At 42.5% G+C, this 25,491-nt stretch overlaps 1 protein-coding gene across 1 annotated transcript; it reads left to right on the top strand.

Moving 5' to 3' along the window:
- The first annotated feature begins 11,911 nt into the window (after nucleotides 1-11,911).
- Nucleotides 11,912-13,840, top strand: LOC6622316 (PR domain zinc finger protein 8). Its single transcript, XM_002047163.4, has one exon. It carries the CDS (start codon nucleotides 12,071-12,073, stop codon nucleotides 13,508-13,510), a length of 1,440 nt encoding a protein of 479 aa, XP_002047199.3. The 5' UTR covers nucleotides 11,912-12,070; the 3' UTR covers nucleotides 13,511-13,840.
- The last annotated feature ends 11,651 nt before the right edge of the window (nucleotides 13,841-25,491 follow it).

Here is a 25,491-nt window from a genome sequence, read left to right as displayed (position 1 = left end):
CAAATGTTCCCACCCCCATAACTCGGCCAAATCTCATCCGATTTTCACGAAGTTTGGCTTTTTACTCATGGTTTGGCCCTTAGATGAATGTGGCATCTAAATCTGACAGCACTATTCTGGGTCAAAATTCATGTGAAAATTGAAGCCTGAAATATCCGATATAGACATAGGTCAAATGTTCCCACCCCCATAACTCGGCCAAATCTCATCCGATTTTCACGAAGTTTGGCTTTTTACTCATGGTTTGGCCCTTAGATGAACGTGGCATCTAAATCTGACAGCACTATTCTGGGTCAAAATTCATGTGAAAATTGAACACTGAAATATCCGATATAGACATAGGTCAAATGTTCCCACCCCCATAACTCGGCCAAATCTCATCCGATTTTCACGAAGTTTGGCTTTTTACTCATGGTTTGGCCCTTAGATGAATGTGGCATCTAAATCTGACAGCACTATTCTGGGTCAAAATTCATGTGAAAATTGATGCCTGAAATATCCGATATAGACATAGGTCAAATGTTCCCACCCCCATAACTCGGCCAAATCTCATCCGATTTTCACGAAGTTTGGCTTTTTACTCATGGTTTGGCCCTTAGATGAATGTGGCATCTAAATTCTACATCACTATTCTGGGTCAAAATTCATGTGAAAATTGTACCCCCAAATATCTTATATAGACATAGGTGAAATGTTCCCTCCCCCATAACTCGGTCAAATCTCATCCGATTTTCACGAAGTTTGATTTTTTACTCATGGTTTGGCCCTTAGATGAATGTGGCATCTAAATCTGACAGCACTGTTCTGGGTCAAAATTCATGTGAAAATTGAAGCCTGAAATATCCGATATAGACATAGGTCAAATGTTCCTACCCCCATAACTCGGCCAAATCTCATCCGATTTTCACGAAGTTTGACTTTTTACTCATGGTTTGGCCCTTAGATGAATGTGGCATCTAAATCTGACAGAACTGTTCTGGGTCAAAATTCATGTGAAAATTGAACCCTGAAATATCCGATATAGACATAGGTCAAATGTTCCCACCCCCATAACTCGGCCAAATCTCATCCGATTTTCATGAAGTTTGGCTTTTTACTCATGGTTTGGCCCTTAGATGAATGTGGCATCTAAATTCTACATCACTGTTCTGGGTCAAAATTCATGTGAAAATTGTACCCCCAAATATCTTATATAGACATAGGTGAAATGTTCCCAACCCCATAACTCGGTCAAATCTCATCCGATTTTCACGAAGTTTGGCTTTTTACTCATGGTTTGGCCCTTAGATGAATGTGGCATCTAAATCTGACAGCACTATTCTGGGTCAAAATTCATGTGAAAATTGATGCCTGAAATATCCGATATAGACATAGGTCAAATGTTCCCACCCCCATAACTCGGCCAAATCTCATCCGATTTTCACGAAGTTTGGCTTTTTACTCATGGTTTGGCCCTTAGATGAATGTGGCATCTAAATTCTACATCACTATTCTGGGTCAAAATTCATGTGAAAATTGTACCCCCAAATATCTTATATAGACATAGGTGAAATGTTCCCTCCCCCATAACTCGGTCAAATCTCATCCGATTTTCACGAAGTTTGATTTTTTACTCATGGATTGGCCATTAGATGAATGTGGCATCTAAATCTGACAGCACTGTTCTGGGTCAAAATTCATGTGAAAATTGAAGCCTGAAATATCCGATATAGACATAGGTCAAATGTTCCTACCCCCATAACTCGGCCACATCTCATCCGATTTTCACGAAGTTTGACTTTTTACTCATGGTTTGGCCCTTAGATGAATGTGGCATCTAAATCTGACAGAACTGTTCTGGGTCAAAATTCATGTGAAAATTGAACCCTGAAATATCCGATATAGACATAGGTCAAATGTTCCCACCCCCATAACTCGGCCAAATCTCATCCGATTTTCATGAAGTTTGGCTTTTTACTCATGGTTTGGCCCTTAGATGAATGTGGCATCTAAATTCTACATCACTGTTCTGGGTCAAAATTCATGTGAAAATTGTACCCCCAAATATCTTATATAGACATAGGTGAAATGTTCCCAACCCCATAACTCGGTCAAATCTCATCCGATTTTCACGAAGTTTGGCTTTTTACTCAATGTTTGGCCCTTAGATGAATGTGGCATCTAAATCTGACAGCACTATTCTGGGTCAAAATTCATGTGAAAATTGAACCCTGAAATATCCGATATAGACATAGGTCAAATGTTCCCACCCCCATAACTCGGCCAAATCTCATCCGATTTTCACAAAGTTTGGCTTTTTACTCATGGTTTGGCCCTTAGATGAATGTGGCATCTAAATCTGACATTACTATTCTAGGTCAAAATTCATGTGAAAATTATACCCCCAAATATCTTATATAGACATAGGTGAAATGTTCCCACCCCCATAACTCGGTCAAATCTCATCCGATTTTCACGAAGTTTGGCTTTTTGCTTATGGTTTGGCCCTTAGATGAATGTGGCATCTAAATCTGACAGCACTATTCTGGGTCAAAATTCATGTGAAAATTGAACCCTGAAATATACGATATAGACACAGGTCAAATGTTCCCACAGCCATACCTCGGTCAAATCTCATCAGATTTTCACGAAGTTTGGCTTTTTGCTTATGGTTTGGCCCTTAGATGAATGTGGCATCTAAATCTGACAGCACTATTCTGGCTCAAAATTCATGTGAAAATTGAACCCTGAAATATCCGATATAGACATAGGTCAAATGTTCCCACCCCCATAACTCGGCCAAATCTCATCCGATTTTCACGAAGTTTGGCTTTTTACTCATGGTTTGGCCCTTAGATGAATGTGGCATCTAAATCTGACAGCACTATTCTGGGTCAAAATTCATGTGAAAATTGAACCCTGAAATATCCGATATAGACATAGGTCAAATGTTCCCACCCCCATAACTCGGCCAAATCTCATCCGATTTTCACGAAGTTTGGCTTTTTACTCATGGTTTGGCCCTTAGATGAATGTGGCATCTAAATCTGACAGCACTATTCTGGGTCAAAATTCATGTGAAAATTGAAGCCTGAAATATCCGATATAGACATAGGTCAAATGTTCCCACCCCCATAACTCGGCCAAATCTCATCCGATTTTCACGAAGTTTGGCTTTTTACTCATGGTTTGGCCCTTAGATGAATGTGGCATCTAAATCTGACAGCACTGTTCTGGGTCAAAATTCATGTGAAAATTGAACCCTGAAATATCCGATATAGACATAGGTCAAATATTCCCACCCCCATAACTCGGCCAAATCTCATCCGATTTTCACGAAGTTTGGCTTTTTACTCATGGTTTGGCCCTTAGATGAATGTGGCATCTAAATCTGACAGCACTGTTCTGGGTCAAAATTCATGTGAAAATTGAACCCTGAAATATCCGATATAGACATAGGTCAAATGTTCCCACCCCCATAACTCGGCCAAATCTCATCCGATTTTCACGAAGTTTGGCTTTTTACTCATGGTTTGGCCCTTAGATGAATGTGGCATCTAAATCTGACAGCACTATTCTGGGTCAAAATTCATGTGAAAATTGAAGCCTGAAATATCCGATATAGACATAGGTCAAATGTTCCCACCCCCATAACTCGGCCAAATCTCATCCGATTTTCACGAAGTTTGGCTTTTTACTCATGGTTTGGCCCTTAGATGAACGTGGCATCTAAATCTGACAGCACTATTCTGGGTCAAAATTCATGTGAAAATTGAACACTGAAATATCCGATATAGACATAGGTCAAATGTTCCCACCCCCATAACTCGGCCAAATCTCATCCGATTTTCACGAAGTTTGGCTTTTTACTCATGGTTTGGCCCTTAGATGAATGTGGCATCTAAATCTGACAGCACTATTCTGGGTCAAAATTCATGTGAAAATTGAAGCCTGAAATATCCGATATAGACATAGGTCAAATGTTCCCACCCCCATAACTCGGCCAAATCTCATCCGATTTTCACGAAGTTTGGCTTTTTACTCATGGTTTGGCCCTTAGATGAATGTGGCATCTAAATTCTACATCACTATTCTGGGTCAAAGTTCATGTGAAAATTGTACCCCCAAATATCTTATATAGACATAGGTGAAATGTTCCCTCCCCCATAACTCGGTCAAATCTCATCCGATTTTCACGAAGTTTGACTTTTTACTCATGGTTTGGCCCTTAGATGAATGTGGCATCTAAATCTGACAGCACTGTTCTGGGTCAAAATTCATGTGAAAATTGAAGCCTGAAATATCCGATATAGACATAGGTCAAATGTTCCTACCCCCATAACTCGGCCAAATCTCATCCGATTTTCACGAAGTTTGACTTTTTACTCATGGTTTGGCCCTTAGATGAATGTGGCATCTAAATCTGACAGAACTGTTCTGGGTCAAAATTCATGTGAAAATTGAACCCTGAAATATCCGATATAGACATAGGTCAAATGTTCCCACCCCCATAACTCGGCCAAATCTCATCCGATTTTCATGAAGTTTGGCTTTTTACTCATGGTTTGGCCCTTAGATGAATGTGGCATCTAAATTCTACATCACTGTTCTGGGTCAAAATTCATGTGAAAATTGTACCCCCAAATATCTTATATAGACATAGGTGAAATGTTCCCAACCCCATAACTCGGTCAAATCTCATCCGATTTTCACGAAGTTTGGCTTTTTACTCATGGTTTGGCCCTTAGATGAATGTGGCATCTAAATCTGACAGCACTATTCTGGGTCAAAATTCATGTGAAAATTGAACCCTGAAATATCCGATATAGACATAGGTCAAATGTTCCCACCCCCATAACTCGGCCAAATCTCATCCGATTTTCACGAAGTTTGGCTTTTTACTCATGGTTTGGCCCTTAGATGAATGTGGCATCTAAATTCTACATCACTATTCTGGGTCAAAATTCATGTGAAAATTGTACCCCCAAATATCTTATATAGACATAGGTGAAATGTTCCCACCCCCATAACTCGGTCAAATCTCATCAGATTTTCACGAGTTTGTATGAAGATAGGTTGTTTAATGTCCGTTTGGTTACAAACTCATTTTCAAAGATCTTCGGTAGAATTTATTTTTTGTGGCAAGGCATACCCGCTAGTAAAAACATAGAGAGAGAGAAAGAGAGAAATTAGACAAAGGGCAAGTAGGCGAGAGAAGAGGCGGGCAGATGGACATGGCTAGATCAACTCAGCTGGTATGCTGATAAGTTTATACTATATTTAATTGGACATACCTTCTCCTCCTTTTGCCCTGTAAGCACATTGGTACCATTTACCAGTAGTATTACGTTGTTCAATGCATTCCAGTTTTAAATCGAATGCTGCTATGCTCTGCACAACGCATTTTATCTTTTTTTATTCCATAAGGAATTCCCTTTAGACAAAGACACAGCATGCTACAATTTGTGTTATTTCAAAGGGCAGATGCCAATCTAAAATGAAGTCAATTTCGAATAGAGACGAATAGAGCCGCATGGAATAAAAAGGAATGCAATGTCTCATCGTTGCAACCGCAACTGATAGATGCACGGTCGCTAAGAGCGTCGAGGGCCAAGGGCAGGCCCAGAATTCAGCATATGTTGATGCCACATTAGATGTACAACTCACTTGTCAGGCTGTCGAGCCGGGCACGCCGCCTATCATTGGACCTGTTCCAATCAGAGAGTCAAAGAGCGAAAGGCACCCGCGGGAACTGTGAGTCCCAGGCCCACTAACCGTGGGGTAAGGAACGAGGGAAACCCGCGGCGACGCACATTTTTCCACGCATATGTCAGCATTTTCGAATTGGAAACGAAAAATGCTGCACTAACAGCATTTTGTGGTTTTCAGCATAATTAAAACCAGACTGGCAAAGCGAACCAGAGCCAAACCCTAGCCCGAGCCCAGTCCCAGTTCCAGCCCTCGTTCAGCACCGCCCCGGACAGATCGAAAATGTCGAAAAACGTAAGGTGCGCGCGGGGTTGCAATTGAGTATTGTGAAATGTGAATCGAGAATTGAGATTCATGTGGACATGAGGACGCAAACTGTTCGGCGAGTTAACAAAGCCATCAATGGACCATAAACTAAACACTTTTTAAATGCCGAGGGTGTGGGCCGCACGATCCTGTGTCTCCTGCCTCCACTCCTATTGCCCTGTTGCTATTGCGCCAGCCCGAAAATTGCACAGATGTTTGTGTTGTGTGCGCACTGCCCAACACTGCCAAGACAGCTCGACAAAGCATCCAACTGGATGGCATAGTCGTGGTTTATTAAAGGGTAGTTTTCATCATTTCCGCGCGCACAGTTGGACCTCGGCGCAATTTGAACCGGGCCGCGTCCCACTATGCAATACTCTGATTAGATCTGAAACTGATTGCGCCGGCAGAGACAGCGCGGCAACAAGGATACGAAACAGGTTCGTTTGCAGGGTCACAATTTATGGCACCAGGAAACGTATTGAGCAACTTTAAATGCGGGTCAGCTGGGTCTGCGTCGCACTCTGGCAACTGGTGGTAATGATGGTGTCTGCTCTGGTGGTGACTTGGCGGTCGCTTCATTTGTGCAGCTTCGCTGAGCATACGCTGCACATCCGCATCAGCAGTCGAAACAGCCGAAGGACCTGCACTTAACAAATGTTGTCCACGCGCTAAGAATATGCTTGACGCAAATGTAATGAATTTTATTAAATGCCCAAATATGAATACCCTACAGGGGTGCATAAAATGCGAAGCCTAGAAACTAACTGGGGCGCAAAGGGTTGTGCAGAGAAGTAAGTGCAGAACACTTCACTTTATGCGATACCCTTTAAAGACATTAGGTAAAATCTAGACAACAAAGGTGAAAATTAAGTGTGTGGAAAAATAAGCGAAGAATTTAAGATAAGCCATAAGAAAAAGCTCAAAGTAGAGTATGGAGAATTTATCTTGCATTTGTTATACTTCAAATATATAAATATTTTACTTCTACATCTTAACTTGCTTAAATATTATTTTAAGACCTTCCTTCAAGATCTCTTGAGTGTATTAAAATAGAAACTTTTTACAAATCCACAAAACGGACTCCACTTTAAAGTGAAAAGATTTTCGAAGTCGGACTATATCTTTATAAATTATAATTCAAACAGAGACTTTAAAGACTCTTTTCACACCCTTTTCGAACGCACAATTTCTCAAGTAAAGCCGTTTTTAATCAACAATTGTCCACGAGATTTATGAAAGTGGCTTTCACAGAATACAGGATAGATATTTTTATGAAACCTAGCAATAGATTTATGCGCTACATGCAAAAATAATCACAATGGAATTATTATAGCCACTTGAAGAGTTTAAGTAGCCAGAAGTCTCTCTTCCCGTTCCTGTTCCTGTCCCAACTGAAGTGTCCTTGACATTCTGGCCGCTGGCCGTGCTTCGCTGTTGAATTCAACACTTGGCAACTGTGAACCGTTGCAAGGATTTGTTGTTGTTATTGTAACAGAAGGATTTTGAACGCATGCGGGCAAGTATTTTGGCAATATATTCTCGCATTCTGCCGTTGAACATAAATATTTATGCACCAGTCGATTGAAAGCATTTCGAGCGTAAGCATTTTAGATAAAGCCCCACACGAATGGCGGGCTGGTGCGCGAGGTTTGAGATGGCACCATTCCCAATGCAGGAGCCGAGTCAGAAGTCTGATATCATTCGATTGCTTCGTTGGCATTTTGCATATGACAGCATAAAAATTTGCCGAGCTTGATTGTGACTACAGCTCCATGCTGATTGAACGCACACGACGGCAGCAATCGAGAGATTGTCGTTATGAGGCGATTTGGTAACCAAAACAAGGGCTCTAATCCGCATAGCTCAGCCGCTTAGGCAGGCAGCAACTACAACTAAACCACAAGAGCTGCCACCATCAGCACCACCAATGCCACCAGACACCACCGGCAACAACAGCAGCAGCAGCAGCAGCAGAGAACGGCCCTCGGGCCTTGTTAGCGACCCTCGTGCGGGGATTTTTAATCCGTTTAAATGAATGACAGTCTAATTGGAGGATTTGAACGAGAACAAGTACAGAGCAGACGGCCGTCTAAATAGTGACAAAGTCCTTGCCATATGCTTCGAAAAAACCACATGTTATTCACGGTATTTAAACAAACAGCAACAGGAGCAGCAACAAACCACCCTCCAACCCCCATTAAATTAGGTGCTGCTGCTCTGAAATCCAATTCGAATTTTTATATAATGCGCGAAAAGCACTTGATTGAACCGAGACCAGGGCATAAATTCGAACCAGCACATACACCAGGGACATGCCATACACAAGGGTTGGCTGTGCAAGTGCAGATGGAGCTGCAATATGCACGGCCCGGAAACTTTCTAAGCAGCCAACATCCGACTTGAGCATCAGGCAGGCAGCTAGAAGCTGTTCCATTCTGGAGCAAACGGAACACCGCAAAACAACGCAGATTACGAGACAGCAGCCAAGGCATTAACATTAACAATAACCGTAAGAAAAGGTGTCGGCTGTCTCCAGGCCAACATCCACCTGGCTGCCGCACAGCCAGGACTTCCAACTAGAAACAATTACCATTTACATTTTGCTTATCTGCCACGGTAATTAAAACTGCCAAAGACACGGCATAAGGAACACGTAGCTCTGTCTGAAACTTAGTCAGTAGATTGTCATCTTAGTTTTTTGTAATTCACTTTGCCAAGACGCAGTCGTATTTCCCATTTCCAGCCAAAACCCCTGCTCTTGGCGGCTTGACTTAATCACACAAAGGCAATTTCACGCCTTTTTGCGCGTTGCCGTCGCCCAGACACAGACCCAGGCTCAGGCCCTGGGAATCACTTTGTCACTTGGCAGTTTGATGTATCGACAGCAACAACCCCCCTCTTCAGACTGACATGGCTAACAGTTCATCAGATTGTTTTAGTTGAGCAGATCTTCAGGGGTAGATTAGCAATTGCTTTGGCCCTAGCAAATTTTGTGCTCGATTTGTATATCCTAGATTTGCGTTAATTTCCATTGAATATATTCGAGTGAATTTGGCGAATGTGTTGGGATTTACACTCTACTCAAATTGCAGTCACGTGCCACATGAGTGTTTGTGCGTGGCAAGAACTGTTGGGGGAAAGGAAAAGCAAGCAGGTCCTTAAATATCCTCAAATAAATGTCTTCAAAGCTGACAGAGAAATAAATGTTGACGGAAATAGCAAAATTTCGTTAATTTAAGAATTCAATTATTATTAAAAATCAATTTTCAACAAAAATAAATTAAAATGCGTTTAAATTATAATGTTTTCAAGTTCTTCCAAGAATCAGAACTAACAGGAATAAAGCTCTTTTATTGAATTTTATTCGTAATACCCTAATTAAGAAGTCTTGACACAAGATTTAGTCTTTTTACTAGTATTTTATGGCTTGAGCATATCAATCCTTTTATATTTAAATGTTAATAAACGCTTTTGCTTTAATAGTTTTGCGTGCAATTAATTAATTATAAGCTAAACAATATTTTTAATGAAATGCCAATGACGAAGGCAATCATGTGTTAAATATTAATTTTGTGTCGACAGAAAACATGGCGAACAGACGAATTATAGGCTCCAACAAATACACACATGCCCCTACAACACACAGGCACACACACACACACACACACACACTCATGGGCAGAATGCAGATAGTGGCAGCTATAAATTTTAATTAAAAATGCAGCTCATATGGCAAGTGGAGCAATTAGCACCTGAAAATATGCAAACATTAAATTGCCAACTGCAGACAAACAACAAAAAATAACAACAATTGCAATGAAAGGCGTTGAATTTCAATACAATTCTATATATAAGCATGTGTGTGGTGTGTGTGCATGTACATTGTCCATGGCTAACATAACGTGGCCATAACAGACACATATTTCGCCCTAGCAGTGGCCACATCCTGCCCAGAACTCGGAGTGCAGTGTAAAAGCCAAAATGCGGCTGGCAGAGCGAGATGGAAAAGTGAACGGAAAACATTGCACAATTTATTGTAGTTGTTGTTGTTGTTGCTTGGTATTGTTACTGGACAATAGTTGACAGTAAAGAGGTTGTTTTTTCTTTTTTTTTTTTCATATACCAAAATATATAGCGACAGGCAGACGGATAAATATTTTAGTTTGGAAAATCTTTTTGCGCTCAAAAGTCGCCTACATGAGGCCCTACTCAAAATTTGCCGGATTGTGTGCGTGTGTTTGTATGTTTATGTGCTCGCATACAATATGTAAAAGCTACGCGCAGCATATATTCAAAATACAAACAACAAGAACAACAACAGGACGAACAGCAGCAGCAGCAACAGCCACGAGGACAACACAAAACATGAATACATATTCAGACAATATCGCTGGTGCTGCCAAAAAATCGACAAAAACAACCTGTTCGGAAACACTTGCAACAAGGACATCAAGGATATATCGTGCAGCAGTGCCGCACAATTCGAGAGAGGGAAATAGCTAGAGAGGGTAAACGAGATAGACAACAGATTGCCATCCGAAGGGGGTTGGAAGTGAGAGCTAGAGAGCTCGGCCAACATCTAAGCGCCGCCTCTTTTCGAAACTTTGCCACGCACAAAATGGCACAGTGGGCTGAACAATGATTGTTTCAGCATGAAAAAATATTAACATGGCTTATAACGTATGCGAAAAATCTTATCAAAATCGGACTACTTAATCCTACACCGATTTGTGAAGAGACCGTATGCATAGAAAACAAGTAAGCGGTTCTAGTCGGGAGCTCCCGACTAGGGGATACCCTGAACCCTCTTCTTCCAACATCAAATGCATATATACATATATTCTATTTAAGAAGCTGTATGTCAAGTTTGGTGACTCCAGCTCTTATTATTTACCAAAATTGCCCAAAAAACAGGATATCGACAGGATCACCTACATCTAAAATTTCTCTAGTTTTTTTTAGGTTCTGAGATCCTTGCGTTCATACATACGGACGGACGAACGGACGGACGGACAGACAGACGGACATGGCTAGATTGATTCGGCTATTGATGCTGATCAAGAATATATGGGGTCGGAGATGCTTCCTTCTGCCTGTTACATACATTTAGATTTTGCACAAATACAATATACCCTTATACCCATTTTTAACGGGTTCAGGGTATATAAATTCGATTACGTTCATATGTCAATGTCCTGCTATAATTAGTTTAATTTAAATTCTTTTACTCTTGTTTTTGTTAGAACGCATTAAAGTAAAACATTTAATACTTACAGTTTAGTTACAAGTACGTTATGAAGTTGCCAAAAGTAAATTGAATGTAAGGTTTTTCAAATAATGATCATTTAAATGAAAATGCTTGAAAACAATATTGAGAATGTTACCTTAATTAAGAGTTAAATTTTCCGTTTAATTATTATGTCAAATCTTCATTCCCAAAAAATTGTACACTCCAGCACTCTTGAACCACGGTGCAGTATATGATATACAATGTCGAGTGTAGGAAAAATATAATAGAAAAGCCTCAGCGGGATGCCAGTCGGCCAGCCAGCCAACCAGGAGGCGAGCCCAGTCGCTGTTGCAACAATAAAACCACAGAATATGTTGGCAACTGGCAAAGCAGATGGGTCGCCGAGAGAGCGGGAGAGCAATAGCCATTGCTATGGTCACAGAAACCAGCAGCAGCAGCAGCAGCAACAACAACAACAACAACAACCACCAGAGCATAAGCATAAGGGTGCAGATTCGAATTTGACTCTCTGCAGCAGTCGAAACAGACTCTGGCGGGGAGTCCAAACAGAATCGAGACAGATGTGCGAGTGCCGCGAGTGAGCGGAGAGTTTCGTTTGAATGGGACAATATGAAAATTCCAAGTGGACTCGCTGCACCGGTGGTGGCAATGTGGCGAGTACTTAAAGAGGAACAGATTGCGTGCGGGCAGCAGTCGAAAACAGAGCTTCGAATCGAACGGTGCCACAAAAACTACCAGCATCCATTTGTTGACAAGTGCATCAAAGCTTAGAGAGCCAGAGACTACGCCAAAAATATCAAAAGTGTCCGATTCCAGTGTGCGATGAACTTGCTCATGGATAGCCTGCCGTCGCATGCGAATTCCGCCGTGCGTCGCACAACGCCGCCGCAACAGCAGACTGAGCTTCGCATCTCCACCAGCCCCACAGCAACATCAGCAGCAATGACACAGCAGCAACATCAGCAGCAACATCAGCAACATGCCAACAACAACATTAACAACAATAACAACAACAACAATGAAACGCCAAGCGTAAAAACGACATTGAAACGCTCCTTTGATGTGGCCTTTCTAATGATGCCCGATGAGCGCATCAAGCAGAAACAGGCCGAGAAGCAGGCACGCCTGCAGGAGGCACTGCAGCAACAGCAGCCGCTGCAGTTGCATCACTTTCCCACGGATCTGTCGCCGCGTGCTGCCGCATCACAGCCGCCCTCGCCGGCAGCTCTGGAGTATATTAGTCTGCTGGAGGCGCGCCAACGCTATCCACAGCTGATGATGCGCTCGCCGCGTGTCTATGATGATCCCACGCTGGTCATACCGCTGGTGGACTCGCCAGAGGCAACTGTGTCGCCGCCGCCGCAGCCGTTGCGCAGCGCGTTCACCAAGGTGGCCTCCTCGCTGTCCAGCTCCTCGTCGCCCTCGACGGTGTCGCGGCTGGAGTCGCCGGTGGATGTGAGCGCACCACCGCTCAGCCCGGATCAGTTGAGCTGTCATTCCATGAGTCCACCTGTAGTGGCCACGCCTCCACCGCGCACTAGCAGCGGCGGCGGAGGTGGAGGTGGCGGTGGCGGCAATAATGCTACAACGCCCAACACTTTACCCAACGGCAATCCCATCATGTATCACAACTTTCGGCCCGAATATCAGTTCAATGGCGCCTTTCAGGCCGTGAATCCCATGCAGGCACTCCAGGCACAGCAGCGACTCAAGCAGCAGCTGCTCTACAGGCCGCCCACGGCGCCAAATGGCCACAGTCCCAATGGCTGCCCATCGAATCCCTCGTCACCGCCAACGGGTCCGCCACCGGAGTTCCTGCATGCCGCTTATCCAGGCTTTGGTCATCCTCCGCATCCCTTTGCGGTGGCTCAGCCACTGCAGAATCCCGCTGCAGCTGCGATTCTATCCACGCTCATACCACCGACGCTGGCCTCCACCTTCACGCTGACCGCACAGAATGTGTGTGCCAAGTGCAACATAAGCTTCCGCATGACCAGTGATCTGGTCTACCACATGCGCTCCCACCACAAGAGCGAGGTGGCTTGCGATCCGAATCGGCGCAAACGAGAGGAGAAATTGCGCTGTCCCGTCTGTCAGGAGACATTCCGCGAGCGACATCATCTCACGCGGCACATGACCGCGCATCAGGACAAGGCCAGCGATCATCAGCCAACGCCGGAGGAGTCCAACAACGACAATGAGATTATCAATGTGGTTGGCGGCACGCCGCCAGGACGCAGATCAGGCGGTGGCTCCAAATGATCCAAACATTTCTTCGGATACTTTTAAGCTGCAGCGCGTTTTGTTAGTCTAGTCCGTAACACTCCTCCCCCCCACCCCACATCCAGAAATGTTTCTCCATTGTGATATTAAGTTTAGTTCATGCCCAATTTAAGTTTCACCATTAGCCATAAATATAGTGCAATTCTTATCTCGTAAAGTCCACTATCTAAAATATCTGCTTATTCCCCATCGGATTAGCTCTAGGCAGCGTCTACTCGAGCTGCCTCGTTTTTTCTTTGTAAATTACTAGACCTAAGTTTAATGCTCCAACAATTTAACATTTGATGTGTGACTTAATGTTTAAATAAATATCTGATTGTTATTAAAATCAAATATATCACTTTTTTAATGGTCAAGGGGTTTGGGTTAAACACGATTTAAAGAGGTATTTATTTGAATAATAACCATTAAATATATATATCCAAGATATATATATTCTCTTTCTATTCCTAGTCCCTAACTTGTTGATCTGTTCCCACCAAGTTAGGCCTAACTTTATTATTTTAATAAATGTGTTGTACACGGACTGTATAAATGGAATGATATATGTATATTTGAATTTCCCAACTAGTTAAGCTGCACTTCTTACTTGGGATTTGATGTTCACCCAAGATTGTGTGGCTCCTGAAGGAAAATAGTAAGCTTTCTTGAGCTACAAAGTTCAGCTTTACAAAATCCCACTTGCCCCAGTTAGCCAATATGCAAACAAATTGGACAAAAATTTAAGTCTTCCAAGCCAAAGTTCTCTCAGACATAGTACTGGAGGGCAACCTGGTAAATCCACAACCTGCCAAAAGATCTAAAGCTCCCTTTGCTGGGCAACCTTTTACTAAAGCAGTTCACCAGCTACGTGGGCTGGCTTTATGCTCACCCTGATATACTGGGAAGAATGCTTTGCAGAAGAAAGCGACGGAGACTTTGCACGATCCAACCACACCAATCTTTCAAGCCGGGTACTTTGATAGATAAAACTTCAAATCGAGCAATAAAAACGATGTGGAAGATTTAAAAATTAATATTCAGTTTGTTAATGCCCTTAATGATGCAGCTTACTATAAAACAAGAATTGGAACTGCGACCCAAAAACGATTTGGTTAAAAACCGCCTTCATTATAAAAACATTGAAAACTTAAGTAATTAACCTTATATAAGCCTTTAATTCTACGTTATTATTCTCATTTGATTAAAATGTTTATTCATGCATTTTTCAGTCGAACCATTAAATTCCTCAAATGTAGCAATACTTTAGCTCAAAGTGCCAGCAGTTGTCAGGCCGCGAAAAAACATAGGTTCCCAGGCTCAGAAAAAGCGGCACATGCTCTGGAGAAACATACGCCATATGAGTGCCCGAGAATATGTTGGCCTTGTTAGCGCAATGAAGCCAAAATAGCGGGAGGGGCTGCAGCCGTTGGGTCGGTCGCATGCAGCCCATAAGTCGAGCAGCGTATGCAGCAATTAGATGCGGCAACAAAAACTGCGCCGGCGACGCTAATGAGCTGACACTAGGTCTGGGAACAGAGCTGTAAACAAGATGCGGAGTCCGCACACAAAAATGAAGGGTAGTCGGAAGCCAGAAAAAAGAAAACACAAATTCAGACGATAGACACCGCAACTAATGTGGCATACTGCTGGCAACTTATTTTGGCACAAGGAGTTCGCTCAAGTGCTTTGGACAGAAATGATTTTCGAATTTCAATAATTCTACACTCAACTGGCAACCCTCCTTTGAGACTGTAGCGATTCCCATGAGCCAAGAATTTGTAGCATGCCGAATTCCGACAAAGCGCAACGAATGTCTTGGGTGGTGGGTGCCGTGGAGGATGCCTCGTTTGCTGCACTCAAATGAGCCACAACGAATTGCGTTGATTTAGCGTGGCCAAATCCTGTTAGCCCGTGCCACTGTGCCACGCGATTCTCACAGGATCTCTGGATTTATCAACTGATGTATCAATTGATGGCGTGGCTAAACGCAGCTACCCTCCCACCGCCCAAACCGCTGCTCCTGGCTTGTTCGCATTGTTCCCATGATGGGATTAGCGTTTTATGGCCTTGTGTTCACCGCCGAAGCCACTTGATAAAGACATTGAACATGGAAGGTGTGGGAAAGACTGAAAAGTCAGCTTAGTTGTTAAAAGGTGAACAAATTGATGGAAGCGATTGAAAGTTAATGCGAAACGTTAAATGCAAGATGTAAGCGAATGGAAATGGGAGCTGTTTCAACAGCCCAATCAGCCACAACATGAAATTTGTTTCTGCCTACTCTGCCGAAGATCTAAGAAGCAATAGTTAAAGAAAATAGTTAATGCCGATTATCTTAACCATATCTTGATAAAAGGAAAGATGGACTTATGCACAGTTTCACGATGACAGCTTTAAAACTGAGAGTAGTTCGCATTGAAACAAACAAACGAAATGGCTATATCAACTTCTCTGTTGATACTGATCAAGAATACATATACTTTATTGTGCCGGAGATGTCTCCTTCTATGCGTTGCACATTTCAAGGAAATATTATAGCACCCTCTGCAAGGTTAGATTGAGTTTGAGTCCGTTTGGACGGTAAACAAAAAAGTGAATTCGTTTTTCGCGATTTTTCCCCACTTGCGGGTGGAATTCTCCAAAACCCCGTATTAGCTCGCAGCTCGAACATATAAAATTACTATGTAAAAATTTTAGCTACCTAGTTTTCACGCTTTTGGGCTGTGCGTTGCTCAGAAATCAGTCAGTAAAGATTATAAATTAAAAAGTTCTATATAAAAGTGACAACCATTTTTAACCAAGGCTGAAACTAAATCCTATGTTCACGACGCGAACCCTCCGCCATCTACACAGCCATGGTTTTATTAGTATTAATAGTTATGCAGAGGTGCCTTGATTTAAATCTTACATAAAAAAGCAATAATTTGGTTTGAGCACTAAATAAATCGCCCTTGTCTTTCATCATCCCACTTAACATTAGCACGATACGCATATCAAACTAAGCCACAAGCCCTGCCTTACTATTATTATAGTTTTCTATGACTTATATCATTGCAGTTTACAATGAACTTGGCGTCTAGCTTGGTCCTGCCACTGATTTATTTTATACATTTCCCCAATGAGCAATTCCAACTTCCTTTAAAAACAATTACAACTTCCTCTATACATACGCACACACACATAGAGACAGGCGCGCAGAGTTTTGTTTGCGTCTCGTTAAGCCAACACATCGTCAAAATCACATTTCCTCATTTAAGCTAGCAGCGCCCTGTGTGCCACCCGTCGGACTGAGCAGCCACTCAGTCAAAACGACGCCCTGGGCAACCGCAGTGGCAACTCCATATAATAAGCCTCATCATAGCGGCGGCTATATAATAGCAGACCATAATCACATTTCATATTTATCACATTTTTACGCCCACACGCAGCCCAGAAGGCAGGCTGCGTGGTTTTCATGCTTGCCGTGCGACCTGCGCATTGTTTGCCTTTGCCTAACCTCGCAATTTGACCGTAAATAAATTGCCTGCTCATTTGGTAAGCACTTGCCCCACCAGCTAAATTCAAAGTGAATTTCCCACCAGTTTCCTTTCAAATCGAGAGCAGGAGCAGAGCTACCCTGACGGGCGACGAGCGACGTCGACCTCGTGTTCAAATACGTTTAAACACAATGCAAATACCGTTATAATAGCACAACAACAAGAACAACAACAACAGCGACAACAACAACAAGGCCAAAAACCAGACAGCTGGGTAAGGTTGAGCGCCCACAGGGCCTTGTTACGCCCCCTTCTGTAATGGAGACGTGTGCGTATGAGTGATTTTTCTCAGCTGCGCTTAAAAGTATGCAAATGTTTTTGTTTGGCTCCAGCAAAGGGGTTGTCGTTGGCGGGGGGGGGGGGGGGGAGGCGTGGCCGTGAGTGGCTTTCGTTTTATGACTTTTGCAGTGCATTTGCCGTTGTGGGCTATTAAGCCCCTGGTAAAGCGCGTTTAACTGCAGGCAATTTCATTTGCGTTTAATTTGCATGTCCTTTAAATATGCCGATTAGCTATGGACAGGCCGAGATTGGTCGACAGGTGACTGCGCTGCAGGTCGACTTAAAAGCAAACAAGCCAGAAAAAAAAAATAGTGAAGCGAGCAACTGACAGCCAAGCCGCTTAAACTTTGAACTTTGTCATTTCAATTTTCGCCAACGGATGCGCTTTGTTTCAGGCCACAGGCAAAGAGGCTGCCACTCCGGACCGTGGTTTGTTCTGCTCTGCGATGGTTGTGCCTCCATGAGCCGCCGGAAACATTGAGCCCGACAATGCGACTTTCATTTGGCCAAAAATTGTAGATCTGTGGATTGCCGTTGCGGTTGCCGCCGCAATGTGAGGAGCTGCCGCCATTGTTTTGCGGCCAAGGCACATGATGATGTCCTGGCCATGGCCAGGAAGTTTTTCATGCGCCATGACACTTTTTGTGCGCTACGGCAGCCATTTTGTGTGCGTGGGAGTGTGTGTGTGTGTGTTTGTCTACCTTTACCGTTGCCGTAGTACGTTATGCCATTGCCATGGCCCGGATCCCGAGACAGAGACAAAGACAGAGACGCAGTCGGTTGTCGGTTTTCGAAGCTCCATTGAAATGATTTTTGGAAGCATGGAAGCTGTTTGGCCTGCCGCAAGACAGCCGGCTTACTGACTGAACAGCAGCAACCAGGACCGAACAGCAGCAGGAGCAGCAGCAGCCAGGACAACATCCGCGTGTCCATGTCCGTTCGTCCTGTAATTTATGATGTGCGCTTCCTTTTCTCCTCCATCGTCCCGCCCAGCTGCCAGTTTTCATTTTTTTATTTTTTGGTTCTGCACAACTTTTCAGAGCTCTGCGCCTGTTTTCTGCTGTCATAACTTTGTGCACGTAATTAATAGTTGTAAAACCAGCTAGCGGATTTTTAGTTTTGTGCGGCCCAACTTTTATGGCCGCTTGTCCGGGAGTTGTTTGCTCAATTAACTTAGCAGGTAGTTAATTTTCACAAAGCCGCAGGACACCAGCTGCGGCTGCTAATTGATTTACAACCCAAGCGCTGAAAGCGCAGCTTTAAGAGACTTTGGGTAAGTCATTTTGTATTCCTTGACTATTCAAGCGAGAGCTGGTTTTGAAACGCAGCCAAGTTGAAGTTGAGTGTAACAATCGGCAATAAGTTTTCCTTGCATTTGATTTAACATAGCTTGTTTATTTCCAGTCATAAATTTTGTGAAGGGTGACAACCGCAAACTAAGCAGCCGCAGGTCACAGAACTCCAAAAGCCGATTTTTCCATAAGCATAAGATTTAACTTTAAATTGATTTAAACGTACTCGAACACAAATCAGTGCTTAGCAATCGATAATCTGATTTGTGAGCTAATCACTTAGGTTTTAATGGCAAGTAGCTTCTAGATCTGGATTCTTTCATTTTATAGCCACCGATATCACAAATTTAATTTATAGTAAAGAGTTCTTTCATTGTCAATTTAAAATTAATATAAAATGGATGTAGCTAAACTTAGCTCACAAGGCGAACCTTAAAGTGAGACATTGATTCGAGACGTAAACCGAAAATGTTGCAAGCTTTACAGACTTTGCTGGAATTGGATATGAAGCTAGGATGCTGAAATGTATGTTTTGTATATTTTAGGAAACATAGTTTCTAACTTTCAGAAGATTGAGGCCTTCTAAGCCATACAATTGTAGATCCGTCCTTTAGTCCTTATCCTAATATATGCCTATAGCTGGCGCACTTGGCGTATGCGCAATTTATTCTGTTGTACTATTTTTGTTGCCTACCTGGCAAGTGCTGAAGCCACGCGCGAAATATTTGGCGTGTCAAATGACATATTTGCGGGCTTTTTTGTGCCTTGGCAGCAGCTAGCAAGGATACGCGCCACACACTCAGCTCGTCTCTCCCATTCTGCCCGCTCGCTAAGGCATATGTGTGCGGGTGTCGTGTCGTCTCTCTTTACTGTTTGCCTTGGCTGTCGCCATTTTTGCTGTTTTGTGCTTCATTTATCACTTTACAGCATTCGGCATTTCCATATACTCAGCATATTTGCTGGCTAACGCACTCGCATGATATATGAGCGTGTCTTTAACCCAGCCAACAGGCGTCATCATCCTCCACAAAGCCAGGGTAGTGTGTCATATCGTTCGATGACAACCCACTGCACACACCCCCGTCCCATCTTACCCGGCCCCGTTGCCGTCCTCTCACACATGGTGTAATTTAGATAAGTGGTCATTCTTCATATTTATAATGCTCATAATTTCATAATGTGCCACGCATATGCAGCTCTGCCTGATGCCCCACTTGGCCCACACCACGTCGAATGGAAATGGAAGAGTGTCGGAGATTGGGAAGCGGGTAGAGTTGTTGCCACATTGGGAACAACATGGTCAGCGTCGTGCGCTGCCTGAGCCATTTATTTAATTTGGCGCGAGTTTTTGTTGGTCCAGCCACCTTGCAATGAATATGAATAGTCGTTTGGCTGTGAAGGCCCGCCTCCTCTCTCTCCACCACTCTGGTAACAATAGGGACACAGCCCATGAATATGGAACATGTGAAATCGCGAATGTTGTCGCTGCTATTTTTTCTCTCGATGCCCACCGTTTGTTGTTGCCCTGATTTATGAGCCACATAAAAGTTAACTTAATTAAATGGCTTTTCGGTTGTCCTGAATATTTATGCGTGTCCCTTTTAAACAATTGATAGTCTTTTTGATAGTGTTGCGAATGTATGTAAATAGGAAATCATATAAGCCCTTATATAGGAAAGAATAAATTCTCTGTCTGATGTGTGCTGACTAAGATCAAGCATAAAGCTCTTTGCCTTAACTGATTGATTGTTATATGTAAAATATTCGTATTTAAATAAAAATATATTTGGAATTACGTACTCACCTTTTAATTCACATACACGATTATTGTTATCATCATCTATTGTTGATATAAACACATTACTGAAAAAAATAGAAAAGAAGAGATAATGTTTAAGTCGATAGAAATGTTTGCGTTATGTATGTGATTCTCATGAATTATACTAAGCATCAAAGCTTTTTATTCTTCGACTTTACGTGCGTTTTTTTTTTTTTGTAACAAGTCGTATTGTGAAAATCATAAATTTGATACTCTTTATTTCTCTTGTTTTTTTTATCTCTCTCTCTCTCTCTGTTTTTCTCTCTCTTCCTCTCTTTTCTCTCTTCTTTGCTTTTAATAGAGTTTAGGATATTTCTCTCTAAGCCAAAAAATTATTAATTAGAGTTGAAAGAATTACTTCATAAAATTCTATAGAGTTTTTTATACTTAGTATTAATTGAATTCTAATTATAATTTCTTCATTCGCATGGCTATCTTCTACGTTTTTCTAGCCAAAATTATAATTACAAATATTTAAGCAGACAGTTAAGTTATCTTAAACAGTTGTGAGATTTAACTGCACAAAACATTTGCTGGAAATTTACGATGCAAATATTTTCCGATAGAAACTTTTTAATAGTTAAAATTTGCAAATTTCTTTGGCAGCGATAACAAACAGGTTTGCCAATAAATATTGACACCATTTTGTGTTTATATGAAGGAGAAGTTGGAAAACTGAAACTAGCCTGGGCAGAGGCAGAGGCAGACAGATAACGGTAACATTATATGTACTTATATAAAGCAGACAAAACAGAAACTTGAAATTGGAACTGGAAACTAGAAACAGAAACTTTTTTGCTTTGGCTGAAAAAGCGTGGAGAGCGCAGAGCATGCGAATCGTAAAAAATAAAATTATGCAAATTTTTATTATTTGATTATGCAAATGTTCGCGCTTGACGACCCTTGGCATAAGGACGACAATACTCGATCCCCGCTTCCCCCAACCCCAAATCCACACACTAAAGCTTCCGTTGTAAGTGAAAAAAAAAAAGAAACAGTTAGTTGGCCACCATTTGCCCCAACTGCCGGCGGCTCCCTACAGCGCGGGTAAATTTGAATTTTCGTTGGCGATTCCTTTTTTGCGCCCCGACCGCGAGCGAGCGAGAGGTGCGCGGGGCAGACGGGTGCCGTTGTGGAGCATTGTCATATGTGGTTGGAAATTTTGAATCTGTTTGCAACCCCTTCGAGCGTATCCGTTTCCTTCTGTCGCGTGCGTCTACCCATGCGATCCCCTCGCCCAGGCCCTCGGTCGCACTTGTCGTATGCGTATTTATATTTTCTCATGTTCTGCTTTGTTATTGTTTTTGTTGTTTCTCCTGCTGTCTCGCTTCGCGCGCGATTTGAATCTTTTAAGCGAAATATTGTTGAAATCACTTTTTGCCTGACTGACTAAAGGCTTTTCGCGGTTTGAGCGCGTAGCTGACATTCAATGGGGGGTGCGTCTCTCCTCTCGCATACACCTTAAACGCTCTAATTGATATACAGGACAAAGCCGTGTCGCTGCTCAGCCGCAAAGTCACGCAGCAAACGTTTAAATTATAAAGTTGCTGATAAAAATAAAAAAAAAAAGAGAAAACCGCGCTCGTTAAAGCCCAACTGATAAGAGTTGAGCATTTAGTTTTATGGCCGACTTCTAATCAGTTTGAATAATTACCAAAACGTGCGCGAAAAAACTAAAGCAAAGAAAATTGAATAAGAGGCGTACGGATACTTTTTTGAAATGGCGAATGCTGCAAATGGCAACCTATTCCCGACTAAAAGCCACAACTTGAGAATTTGTATTATAGAAAAGTTTATGTACAAGAGTTTTGAATGCTACCAATCCTTAAGATTTTATTCAAATGGATGTCTTAAAAAGTCGAACAGAGCAAAGAGCCAGACAGATAAGCTATATCGACTAAGTTGTTAATACTGATCAAGAATATATATATATATTGGATAAGAATAATAAATGTTTAAAGACAATTAATTTGTAAATTTGATTTAAATCGGAACCGACCGGCACGATTAAAAGAAGCTAACGAATAAAACTATAAGAAATTCATATTAGCCGATTATTTCCTTTCCATGATTGATAGAATTAACACTATGACAGCAAATGCAAATGCCAAACTTAAGCTTTTAGTAAATATATATAAGAATCAAGCCGGCTGTATGTGCTTATTACAGTCGATAACTAAGCATAATTTGTAAGCAGCTAAGTAAACAGCACCGTGGACGTTCAGCTAGGAATCCGATTTCCTTCTTGCAAACTGATGAGCAAACAAGTGAAGCAGCTCATCAATCATCAGGCCACTGAACATAAATCAAGCTAAGAGTCAAAACCTATAGAAAAATTGGGATAAAAGAAACTGAGTAAAAGCAGGCGCGTACTCTTTAGCCCGTTGGCGTTAGACAGGGCACAAGACCAACTTTTTGATTGAGCAACAGTCGTACAACTTAAGCGCCACTTCCGGCTGGCAAGCAGTGCCAAGCCCCAAACCAAAAGCCATAATAAGTAAAACGCGTAATAAAACCAAAATGCTTAGAAGACACACAAAAAGGCTAAGAAATTGGGAGATGAGAGGTGGCCAACCACACTGACTGCGCCATATACAAAGACAGTCTGTTTATTTACGCCGCATCGTATGTAGAAGCTTACATATGGGCGCCTCCAGGGCCAGGGGCAGCGGCACTGCCAAGTGCTGGTCCGGTTGTTGCGGCGTCCATACGGCGGGGCACATATCACACATGTTGTTCCGAGTACACACGTATGTTGCCTGCAAGCGATAGCGTCAACGTCAACGTTCACGTCGACGTCAGCGTCAGCATCAGCGCCGTCGTCGTCGTCGGTGGCGCCATTTTTTGGCAGCGCTTGCCTTCGAATCTTGGCCAGCAATCGCAAGCGGCACATATGTGCAATCATGCAACAGCCCACCCATAGCCCCAATCGGTTGAGCGGCGCTGTGGAGACTCCATTTTGGTTTTGCCATTGGCGCTGACCGGGAACACGCCCACCGTTGGGCAAGGCGCATGCTCGGCGCCAGTTCGAAACTTGATTCGAACTCGAAATTCGAGTAACTGTTTAAAAGGGAATATTCTCTGCACCTGCTGTCTGCTTAGTGTCAATTGTGAGAAGCCGCCCAAGCGGCTGGCGGATGCTCGATTTTTAATCAAAACTAGATAAGATTTGCAACAATAACGATAACAGGCATGACAACTGCACTTGGCAGAAGGCTGCAAGGGGGAGGGTGGCTGACCACAAATCCTCCGTGTGTGTGTGTGTGTGTGTGTGTGAATCACAAACGCGTTAAATTGAAACTTGGGATTTTACGCAGCTTTAGTTTTTTAGCAATTATGAGTGAGCGAGCTGGCAATAGCTGAGCAGGCTAAGCGGGCAGTGCGAGCAAGAGGGCCAGTTAAATAATAACAAAAACAGGCGTTAACACTTGTCAGCCGACAGACACGGAATATGTCACCTGCAACAGGAGTCGGGGCGGCAGTCGGGCCTGATGGACTGATGGGCAAATGCAATCAACACTCCACTCGGTACGCACATCTATAAATCTCAGTGCCAAAATATCCCACATAAATTTATATTTATGGTCGAGCATTTGAACCTTTTTGTTTGCCACACGCACACACACACACACGCACACACATAGACAATCAAAAGTCGATTAGCATGCAGCGCCCGGAGGCAGTTACTCCTGCCCCGAACACGGGCAACAAATAGGCAAACGCAGGTAATCGCATTTCCCAAAAATGTTTGCTTCTGCTGCCGCCCAAAAACAAACCAATTTTCCAACCCTGCCCAGTGGAAATGTCGTGTTGAAAATCTGCTGAAACACAATGAAAATATTTTGCCTTCTGCATAAGGATTTGGTTGGGGATGGCCGTGGCAGGGGCTGGCACAGGGGTAGGGGCAGGACCTTGCCCTGGGCGTGGCTGTGACAAGTACAAGCCACTTGTGCGTTGATGATAATTTTTACATTTTTGGAAACAGACAGAGAATCGGACGACAACGGACCAGATATCTGAAATCGGCTTATGTCGCCTGCATTGTGCTGACAATGCTGGAGGAGCTTTTGTTTTTAGCCATGGCCAAGCGGTAGGGTGGGCGCGACCGGGCTAACTGTGCGGCCAGGCATTGTGTGATTTATGCCCAGTTTTAATTTAAAAGCAATCAATTTGAAATATGTAACCAAAAAGAGTTTCGGGCTGCAAGAAAATTGAAGATAACAAATGTAACGAAAGTTAATAATTCAGTCCAGACTGAGAACGGAGACTGGAGCTAGGCGAAAATATAAATTAGAAAATTGATGGCAAAGCTTGTAGATGTTGCAATTGCAATAAGTGTGGCTCAGCAAAAATAGGCCTAATTTAGTTTAATTTCTAATCTTTAATCTTAAGGAAAAGCGCAGCGAACTACAAGTCGATCTGAGTCTTTCTGTACATTATAGGAATTCCTTAATATACCTAAAATATTTCTCATTGAGCGAAGACTTCTATGAATAAGTTCGCTCCATAGTTCATTCAGTTGATCATAAACGATTCTTTTTGCTTAGCTTTTCAGTTGTTTTTTCAGTTATTTTTTATGTTTTCATTTTCAAAACAATGTATTCCCCTTTTTTACGTTATAAGAGCGTGATGATTATATACATCAAATATTACAATGTGTGATAATCAACCTTTTGCGGACATAATTGTCAAATTCTATCTGCTATCACCTATCCTCAACAAATTGAAAGTAAACTTAAAATCCCGTTAATTTTTTTGTTCATTAACAACTAAACATCTCAGTGGAATGTGTAGTTCATGAACGACTGAACGAGTACAGAAAATGTCGTTCATGACCGACTGATTAAATGAACGAGTAAACTAAAAATAGCCGATTTAGTTCAATAATTACTGAATAAGTTCAGTAGTTCATTTTGATCACTCATTCAATTGAGCTTGATCTGAACTTAAGGACAAAACTCTTTTTCTCAACATTAACAATATCAAATACTATTGTATATGATGTTAGAAAATCTATTCTGCTCCCCAAATATTCTAAAATTTATAAGCATAAGA

Source organism: Drosophila virilis, chromosome 3, assembly GCF_030788295.1.
Source record: "Drosophila virilis strain 15010-1051.87 chromosome 3, Dvir_AGI_RSII-ME, whole genome shotgun sequence".
Lineage (NCBI taxonomy): Eukaryota > Metazoa > Arthropoda > Insecta > Diptera > Drosophilidae > Drosophila > Drosophila virilis.
The sequence above is the reverse complement of the archived record's forward strand: the minus strand, read 5'-3'. Positions and strand labels throughout refer to the sequence as shown.

Excerpts from the sequence above, each read along its gene's own strand:
- LOC6622316 (XM_002047163.4), top strand. The coding sequence starts at position 12,071 with ATGAACTTGCTCATGGATAGCCTGCCGTCGCATGCGAATTCCGCCGTG.